Source organism: Equus caballus, chromosome 23 (genome assembly GCF_041296265.1).
Source record: "Equus caballus isolate H_3958 breed thoroughbred chromosome 23, TB-T2T, whole genome shotgun sequence".
NCBI classification, from domain to species: Eukaryota; Metazoa; Chordata; class Mammalia; order Perissodactyla; family Equidae; genus Equus; species Equus caballus.
In genome coordinates, this window is record NC_091706.1 from 33875658 (window position 1) to 33885910 (window position 10253).

At 50.3% G+C, this 10253-nt stretch overlaps 1 protein-coding gene across 2 annotated transcripts in view; it reads right to left on the reverse strand.

Moving 5' to 3' along the window:
• Positions 1–9230, reverse strand: part of MAMDC2 (MAM domain containing 2) — a 147864-nt gene extending 138634 nt beyond the window's left edge. For both annotated transcript variants that reach the window (XR_002803197.2, XM_001489321.6), the window contains exons 1-2: positions 7666–9230; positions 7177–7290 (exon numbers count right to left, since the gene is read on the reverse strand). Coding sequence is in view for 1 of the 2 variants with exons in the window: in XM_001489321.6 (XP_001489371.1) it covers positions 7177–7290; positions 7666–7699 (148 nt within the window). In the remaining variant the exon portion in view is untranslated. The remainder of the gene's footprint in view (positions 1–7176; positions 7291–7665) is intronic.
• Between the last annotated feature and the right edge of the window lie 1023 nt (positions 9231–10253).

The following is a 10253-nucleotide window of genomic DNA, read 5'->3' on the forward strand; positions in this document are numbered from 1 at the left end:
TGGACCACTCGATTGTCCCTGACTAACCTCCCCGGGGGTCTCTCTCTCTCAAATTGACCCTCCTCACAGTTATTGGACTGGACCGAAGGCCACATCATGACTCATTGTCTACAGGATAGTGAACAGACGGGTTCAGCAGAGCAGTAACAAATGTCCAGTGGCAAAGTCACACAAATGGTTCCCCCAGAAGGATCTTGCCTACACTTTGCATCTCTTTCTTCTTGCCCAAATACAGCTCTCTAGAGTTTCTGCTGATTGAGAGCTAACTGATGCCTTTCCAATAAACTCCTTTTCTGCTCAAACAGCCAACTTACGCTGTTTGCAATGAAGATCCTTGACTAGTATATAATTCCATTTGCTCTCTCCCATAATTACAGATTCGCGTTTCCTCCTATTGGTCTCCAGCTGCCAGAGGGCAGGGACCACGACCACGTATGTACTCCCTGTTCCCTACATACTCCAACTACAAATATAGTGCTTGAAGGATGGTGGGCACTCACATGCTTGTGGATAGAATGAAGATTCTCTAGCTTTTTCTGTAAAATATATGATTCATTCATATAAGACTATGAAGTTATGGTATGGTACTACTTACTTTCTTTTATTATCTTATTCTTAACCTCGGAATCCCCTAAAACACACAGAAATGTCTCACAAAGTAGAGAAAGCAAATATTCTGGCAGATCTCACTGAATCAGAAACCTCATTCTTTGGTTTCTCCGTTAGTCACACCACGAGGCAAGAGCTTTCTTCTAGGAGCAGACAAATATCTCCACCTTCCTTTACCCATCAAGGTGGGTACTACTGATGTCTCACACTCGGGTTCCTTAGAAACAACAGCTCTCAAAAGCTAGTTCAAAGTCCGATGATCTTTTGCCAAAAATACTTTTCAGACCAAGCCGTGTCACTCTCAAGGTCGCACTTGGATTGTTTGTGATGGCAGACGATCAAGGGGCTCGGGCAGCCCTGATGACTAAATAATCCAAGGGCTATTTGTCTGTTGGTATGTCAGGGAAGAAACAGACCATGTCTTGGTGAGGCGAGCTGAAATACTGCCTCGCTGTTCTATCTGGAAATTACAACAGAAGCCTCCAAAGTCGTCGAGGTGCTCTGGTAGGAAGGACGGTTAAACACAACCTCTTTCACCATAGGAAAAATGTCAAAGGTTTTCTGTTTTTTCCATCAACCTCAATAAGGGCTTTGGAGATTGGTTAAATTCAAAGTGTTTGTTGATACCACATTCTGTTTGTCAGGGGTTGTGACAAATAGGGAGGATGTGAGCCCTGTTCTCAAAGATGTAACACTCTGATGAGGTGAAGGGGTGTGGACTCCAATAAGGAGATACTAAGGCGCAGACTTACAAGGTGGAAAGTGAAGAGAGCCAAGGCAAGGGGCAGAAGGGAGGGAAGGGAGACGTTCATTTACCTGGGAAACTCAGGGAATGTTCCAAGGAAGAGCCAGACCTTAAAGCATGGAGAGGATTTAAAAAGGCCAGGATGGGGCAGGGGAATAAAAAAGCAGGATAATGGAGGTGTAGACAATAGTGCAAATAGAGCAAGGAGGCAAGAAATTAAAGGGCATGTTGAATGAGCAGCACATCAAGGATTAACGGGAGGGAAGAAGAGAAATATAATTTGGGGCAAATTATGAAGGACCCTGAGTGCCAAGCGAGGCAGTTTGCACCTATCTTGTGGGCAACTGGTCATGATCAAAGCATTCTTAACAAGAGGGCACGCCTACTTTCTTACATCTGGGTGGGGGTGGGGGGTGGGGGTGCTGGCGGTCTTCTAAGGCACTGTCCCCAACCCTGGCTGCAGATTGGAATCACCTGGGGAGTTTATTCACTTGTTAGCGTATGTGTGTGTTTGTTAACAGTGCCAAGTCTGGCCCCATTTCTGGCCAAATAAATCAGAATCTCTTGTGGTAGGGCCTGGATATGGCTATTTTTTAAATTTTATTTTATTTTTTGCTGAGGAAGATTTGCTCTCAACTAACATTTGTTGCCAATCTTCCTCTTTTTGTATGTGAGCTGCCACCACAGTGTGGCCACCAATGAGTGGTGTAGGTCCATACCCAGAAACCGAACCCAGGGTGCCAAAGCAAAGCGTGCCAAACTTAACCACTAAGCCACCAGGGCTGGCCCTGGACATGGCTATTTTTGAAGAAATTTTTAGGTGATTTTAATGTCCAGTCAGGGTTGAGATCCATTGGCCTAAGATATTGGATCCTTGGATTAGGATCCAAGCTGTTCAGTTCCAGAGTTCGTATTAACCACTAGGCTTACGTAGCTTCTCAGGATACGCAACCACCTTTGAGAGGGCAGAATGAACCAGAGGCACACAGGAAAACGCATAAGGACCCTTTAATCATCCAATACTGGATTCATTCATTCAACAAATTCATTCATTCGACAAATATTTATTGAGCATTTACTATGTGCCAAGCCCTTTTCTAGATGCTGCAGATTGCAGGCAGGAGGGATTGCTACATATCTGAAAGAGTGAATAAATGCACTGTGTGACATAAAATGTAGTGGTTTGTGGGTTGGTAAGCCCAAAGACTGTACCTTGGGAACCATGTTCTTCCACGCAGATGAAATATAATTACATCTCTGAGGAAGCGTTTCCAACATGTTATAGAGTCTAATTAACACACTCAAGGTCCAGGGTCCAGGACCCAGTGGAGAAAGGGATGCTAGAAGAGGCAGCAGTCCTGGAGGGAAGAACAGGTGGAGAGGCGAGGAAATGAGGCCCTGCCTGGGGCTGCCACTCTTGGTCTGTGACCATGACCATAGCCTGTCTGGGTCCAGGTGTGCTCCTCTGTAAAATAAGGAGGTTGTACTGGCTGACTTCTAAGGCCCAGCTCTAGGATCTAGGATCCCAGGCAGAGCTGGGGTGGAACCTATGCCGTGCTCAGGCACAGTGCATGATAGCCACACTCAACCTGACAGCAGGAATAGCCAGGGCAGCCCCGGGAAATGCCACATGATACGGTAGGTAAAACTTCGCCAATTCCTGGGGTCGACCAGCTGTCTGAGAGGCAGCCGAGGAACCACCCGGATCCATGCTGCTCTCCAACCTCTTAACGAAGTGGGGGCTGTGTTTCTGCTAAGAGAACACCAAGAGCCCAGCAAGCAGAGGCGATGCAGGTTCAAGCAGCCCACGGGGCAGGACCTGCCTGACGAACTGCTGATGGCGGCGCGGGGCGGGGCGGGGCTGCTGAGTCGGCCCCCCCCCGGAAAAGAGCTGCAATCCACGGGATGCGAGGACTGGTTCTCTTCTCCCAGGAAAGCCCCTTGGGATCCTGGCCAGACTTTCGGCTCTAGCTGGGCCTCAAGAAATATCAGGCAAAATTTACCACTATTAATAATAATTGGCACATGACTGAGTGCAGAACTGAAACCCAGATGGCCAAGTGTCCCAAAGTGTCCTTAAGAGAGAAGGAAGGGGTCTGGGTGACAAAAGGGGTGTCAGAAAGAGACACACACATACACTTAGAATGCTAGTCTACCATCTCCCCCACCCCCGTCCCTTGGTTGTGCCACACCTCTAGTTGGCTGTCCTGCCTCAGATTCCATCACTTGCTCCAAGGTGCCAATACCATCCAAACTGCCTGTGTTAGGCAATTTCTCAAATCCTGACCCCTATTGTTGTAGGAAAAAAACGCCTTCCCTACAGCAAGCACTTTGAATTTCCTTTTTACCTCCTCTTAACCTGATACATTTCCACATCTATCTTCCGCTCCCAAGCAGCTTAGTGGTCCAGACTTCTAATTAAGGAGGAATACCTGGATTTGGATTTTCCTCCTCCCTTCCTCAGTTTCTACACTGGAGTTAGGTTAAATGTGCCAAGCCAAAATGTCCAAAACTTAGAGTGCAGCCAAAATCCACCCGATGACTAATTTGAATTGTGACTCTTCCGAAGAGAGGCCAACTTCACAGTCTCCAAGCTCCTCAGCGGTGGGCTCCTGCCCCCACACTAGCACTGGGGAAATGGTACCAACAGTCTGGATTTCAGCTAAGAACCACTGTTCAAAGGGGTTCCAGTATTCTCTGAACTGCAAATGAATAAAGAAAAAGATTTCAGAGGACAAATGAATGAATAAAGAAGATTTTTATAAGGTAAAATAGACCTCTTCTTGTGTGGATTTAATTCAAACCTGAAACTTAGAAGCGAGTTCAAATTTGCATCTGATAGAACCTCACCTTCCTTGACAAGCTGGGGAACATGAAAATATTCTACAAAAACATAGAGGGGAAATCATAAAAACAAGGCAACTATTGGTGAAACCAGAAAGTAGACCAGGCTAGGTTGCAGCCCCGGTCCGGTCACCTGCCCTGGTGCCACCTGGTCCCTGGGGGTGCCCTTCGTTGTGGACACAACCCTAGCCAACACACTGCCATGTCCAAACTCACCTATTCTGTGCCTAGTAGAGATGAAGCATATTTCAAAATGGCCATGAACTAGGGACACTGGAATTGTCATTGAAGATGCTTAGAGACCCAACACTCAAAATAAACCAAAAGAGTGGACCTCAAAAACAATTTAGGGCAGCTGGGGAGATATTCTGAGACAACTCTCCCCAGATTTGAATCTCCTGTGATGAAAATCTAATTGGCAGATTTTTGTCATTACCGAACTCCCCTCCCTGGGCTCTAGCATTGTTCTCTCCACTGTAAATTAACCTAGTGGCCAAGGACATACAGAAAGCGACATTTGTGTTCCAAAGACTTGTGGGCAAAAGTCCCTGAAACCTACAACTTTCTATGGTGGATCCAACACATGGAGGTGGATGGAACCAGTTTCCAAGGTTTTCTGCAGCAAAATGAAGTACATTTGCAGAAAGGCTTGTGAGCAGCTTGCCAAAATTCAGCCTGGGACAATTTTATTATCTTTAATTTACCAACCTAGAAATGGGTTTACAACGGAAATTCTTAGCGATGGCTTCTCAGCAGGCAACCACAGCAGCTGGCACACACCTACCTCACTGCCCCTCTGGTGTGGACTGTTACGTCCAAGTTCTGGCCTTTGAAAAACTCCGTCTGTAACAACGGAAGCCTAACCTGCCTGCTCCGCCTGGAGCACTCAGGGGAGAGTGAATTAACTTTGCCCAGCCAGTAGTCCCATTCCTGAGCCAGAGAGCAGTGGCCGTTAGAAGTTAGAAAGAAAGCAAAAAGGAAAGCAACAGTGCCTTCATTATACTGTTAAACCATAATCACCTTTTCCTATAAGCATCTTCCTGTTTTCCCTGAAGGAGCACTGGTTTAACTGCCACTGCTGCAGAGGTGCCAGCTCAGCAGAGAGCACTTCCTGTGGGTCTGGGAGGCGGCTGAGTTCAGCAGGCTGTGGCAGGCCCACTGACCCAGGAGTGGGCTGTGCGAGGCCACTGTCCTGACAGAGGACTGGCAGTGGGGGCTCAGCGGTGATGGTGACTCCCTTTTCTCAGAGCCAGGACTAGGGGGAGGCAAGAGAGGTGTCAAGGCCACAAGATTTAAGGAGTTTTCACTCTCAGGGCCATGCAAGTGGCCCCTTTGTCCTAGTCCCAGCCCAGCCCAGGGCCACCAGCAGAGGGGTGTGTGTGTGTATGTGTGTGAACACACATTGTGAAGGTCAGTGGTTCTCAAAGTGTGAGCCCCAGACCAGCAGCATCACCTGGGAGCTTGGTAGGAATGCAGATTCTCAGGCCTGACCCCAGACTCACCAAATCTGAAACTCGGGGGATGGGGCCCAGCAATCTGTATCTTAACACGCTCACCAGGGAAATCGATGCAGCTAAAGTTTGAGAAGCACTGTGCTAGACAAGAAAGTGCTCCAAAGCCAGTCACGTACCCTCTGTCAGGCCATGTCTCAAAATGCTTCACGTGCAACAAGAACAGGGAAAAGGACGGGGTGGTGAGAAGAAAGAGACTTTCCTAAGGCCATCAGCAAGGTAGGAATCCCTCAGATAATAAATCAGGAATTGCTTTTTCCCAGCTACCCCTAAGTAAACTGCAATAGTCAGCACGTGGCGATTGTTGACACTAAATAAAGATTACACTGAGCTAGTTCCCTCCTGTTTCCGCCCCTAACTAGACAGCTCAGAGCTAGCCACTCAGTGACACCAAGTGACAGGGGCCAGCCATTTGAATATTCTAAGGCTGAGATTCCCTCCTCTGTAAGATAGGGCTGACATCTCCTACCTGGGAGGGTCAGAGAAGCTAATGTGTGCAAGCCCCCAGACAGAAGCCTGGGGCAAAGTGAGTTGTGGTGATAGTTCATAGTTCCTAACCAGCGGTTCTGGGCTCCCCCCTCCTCCAGGGAGCCAGCCTAGATGACTTGGGGGCCTGAGGAGTTGTCCTTAGTTGTGGGAGGAGAAGGAGGTTAGCAGATCTCCTTTCTGTTGCAGGGTATTTTAAAGGAGGTTATTTCCCAGTCCAGATGGCCTGGGGCATCAGGCTTCTAAATGGGGTGACACAAGTGAGTGAGAAAGGAAAGGAGGCGGGACGCCCAGTGCCTGCTGTTGGGCACTGAAGAACTGCCTATTTTTCACTATATAATGAAGGGTAAGAAGATACATCCGAAAACTCCACATTTAAACTTTGTCACTAGAACCCAGATGGTGCGTAGTGGTGAGACAATGACCAAGGCCAGGCAGCTGAGTGACCTCAGGCATACGGTCATGGACTCGGTCTCCTCCTTTGCCAAGTGCTGGATTCTAAGTACAACAACAGTATGAAGATGAAGTCGGGCAACAAAAAGCTGTCAAGCACAACATAAATGTGAGCTTTCAGCACTGAGGTTCCATCACAGAATCACGGAACCATTTCTACTGGGTGGGAAGAGAACTCTCCCCATCCAACTTTCTCAACTTACAAAGGTGTCTACTGAGGACAAGAGAGGCTGATGACATTCAGGAGCTGTGCCTCTTTTCTCTCTTCCACTCAGGAGTACTGAGGGGAGGGAGAAAATCTCAGAGCTTCTTCCCACAGCCCAGGTAAACAAAGGACGACCCCCCCCCCTTCCCCGCCCCCTTTCTCCCTTGGCCATCCAGGCAGCACAGCTGAGGGTTAGAAGGAGGATCCATGACTCACACTTTTCCTCCGGAGGGGATTTAACTCCAAGATAACATTACCCACGTGAAAGAGCCAGCCAGCAGGAGGGAAGTTCACCTCGGGCGCCCGTGCACTGAGCCCCTTACCTTCCTCATTTAAAATCCACGGCAGGAACGCGAACACCGAGTCGAAGCCACAGGTGCTCTCCTCAAAGGCGCAGGACCCAGCGGGCAGGTCCAGCGCCCCAGCCAGCTGCAGGGCTGCGGGCACAAAGCGAGTTTCCCTTAGGCTCGGACCGGGAGCCTTGGCAGCAACTCGGGGCGCCCCAGGGGACTACCTGGTGAAAGGGGGGGGGGAGGAGAGTGGGGGGGGAAGGAGGGCGGGGGGCGAAGAGAGATGCACTGCTGTCCCCCTCTCTTCCCGTCCCCGGGCGCTTCCACTGCACGACCCCACGCCCACCCCATCGCCACCCCAGGCGTGGCTTGGAGAGGGAAGTTAGCGGCTGTGGAGAGAAATCGGGAGGCGCCCTCGGATGGTCCAACCCAGGACGGCCACTCCGGCAGGCCACCGGGCTGCAGGAGCGGGAGGGGGTCACCAGAGCGCCCCCCGGGGGTACCCCCGTGTCCAGGCCTTACCTTGCACTGCCAGGAGGACGCCCCTTAACAGCATTGTCGCGCTTCAGGGAGTAGAACCGGAAAGGGGTACACGCTGCCAACTAGCTGGGACCGGCTGCTCCTGGTGGAAGGGAGCGTGGGAGGCGGGGGCGCCGGGAACCCGGGGAGGGAGAAGTGGAGAGGCCAAGTGTGCACTAGGAGCTGCCCAACTTTGCAAAGCGGCTCCCGGATCCAAGCGGAAAGCTGAGGGTGCCTGAATGGAGAGCGCCGCTCCCTCGGCTGCCGCCGCGGGGCTGCTCGCGTCCCGAGTGAAGCCGGCCCACCGCACAGCTGGTCCTGGGCGAGGATAGGGCTGGGCGGGGAGGAGACAACTGCACACTTTTGAAAAGCCAGCCAGGACTGGCTGGGAGAGAGGAGAGGTCAGGATGCGGTGCGTGGCTCAGGGTTTTAAAGCTTGAGATCAGACCCCTTGTAGACACTTGCAAGAGGCAAGCCTTCCAGGAGCCCCTAGGCTGGAATGGGACTGGAGGCGACCTGCTCCGCCCATCCGCGGTGGGAACCAGCTTATTAATGGGGACAGCCTCCCCGCATCTGGCATGCCAGTCCTGCAGGGCTGGCCCTAATTTTAACTTCTTCTCCCCAAAATGGAAGAGGGTGGAATTCTCCTGGGAAAACCTAGAGGAAGAATTGGAAACTGTTGGGTGGAATAAGCTATCTATCTCAGGAGTTTCAGCGTGTATGGCCCAGTCAAGCTAACCCTGGACTACCACCCCCCTTTTTTTAGCAGTGGAATGTCTGGCATGCCTGGTGCTCGGCATTCCCTCCGTCCGGTGAAATGGGGGCATTCCTCCCCTCCAAAGAGCCATGATAAATTAGTAGAAGGTTTCTAAACAGGGATGTGGGGGATGGGGGTGATGATATGGGGAAGGGGAGCAAATTTGCTACAAATTTGCTCTGAGCACTAGGTGGGTCTTTAAAAATGTTCTCTTCCAGTAAAGAAAATGGTAGTGGTGTGTGTGTGTGTTTGGGGTGGGGGGTTCTTCTTCTTGATCCTCTTTGTAATTTTGTGCAGGCAATTTTCTGCCTAGGGCAGTTGCTCTCAAACTTCCGGCTGCATCAGAATCTTCTGGAGGGCCCTCCCCATCAGAGTTTCTCATCCAGTAGATCTGGGGTGAGGCTGGAGACTCTGCACATTCCTAACAAGTTTCCAGATGCTGATGCTGACGCTGCTAGTCTGCGACCACACTTTGAGGACCACTGGCCTAACAAACTCCTGTTCAACCATCAAAGCCCAACTCACATGCCTTCCCCTGGTTTCCAGACTCTCCTGGGTTTCCTTGTCCTTCATTGGCAGCTGCTTGTCCATCTCCTTGACTGGTTCTTCTTATCTTCTCTGACCCCTGAAACTGGAGTGCTTCCAAGTCCTGTCCTTTTATCTCCCGTTTCTTTCTCGACTCATTCCCTCGGTGATTTCATCCAGTCACATAGTTTGAAACACCAACTATAGCCTGACGACTCCCAAATCGACATTTCTAGCCCAGACTGCTCACTAACTCCAGACTCTTCTATCTCTCTGCCACCTCAACATTTTCATTTGGGTGCTTAAGAGCTATTTCATACCTAACAGGTCCCGACAGGAACGCCTCTCTTCTTCCCAAACCTGCCTCTCGCTGGCATCTTCCACATCTCTATTAAAGGAACCTTTCTCCTCCAGTTGCTCAGGACAAAAGGCCAAGAGTTCTCCTTGACTCTTCTCTTCCTCCCAAGACGTTACCAAATTCTGCCACCACAGGAGTCAAAATAGAGCAGGTGGGGCCGGCCTGGTGGCGCAGCAGTTAAGTGCGCGCATTTCATTTCTCGCGGCCCGGGGTTCGCGGTTTCGGATCCCGGGAGTGGACATGGCACTGCTTGGCAAAAGTCATGCTGTGGTAGGCGTCCCACGTATAAAGCAGAGGAAGATGGGCACGGGTGTTAGCTCAGGGCCAGTCTTCCTCAGCAAAAAGAGGAGGATTGGCAGTAGTTAGCTCAGGGCCAATCTTCCTCAAGCAAACACACAAAAACGTAGAGCAGGTGCTGACCAAGCTCCATGCCCGTGGTCGCTTCCCTGATCCAAGCTGCCATCTTTATTAGCCTGGGAGATTGCAACAGCCTCCTGACAGTGACCTCGCTGCTTCTTCTGCCTTGTGCACCTCCACTTCATTCTTAACACAGTGGTCATGGGCATCCTTTTAGTACAGAAATTGGGCCATGTCATTCCCTAGCTCCAGACTCCTGAGAACTTTCCAAATCATTTAGCAAAATCCAAAGTCTTCATAATGACCTAGCAGGTCCTACAAGACTTGCCCCACCCCGTATATCTCTGACCTCATCCACCCTGCTTACTCCCCTCCAGCCATATGGACCTCTTGGCTGGTCCCCAAACACAGTCTGACTGTCCTCTCAGAACTACTGGCTGTTCCCTCTGCTTAAAATGCTTTTCCCAGGACAGCTATGTGATGCATGCCTGCACTGCCTGTAGGTGTCTACTCAGCGTTCACCTTCGGGATTGGAAAATTTAATAACCTTCTCACTAATAAGGAAAAAGCCCCTGGGATCCTTCTAAAATAAGT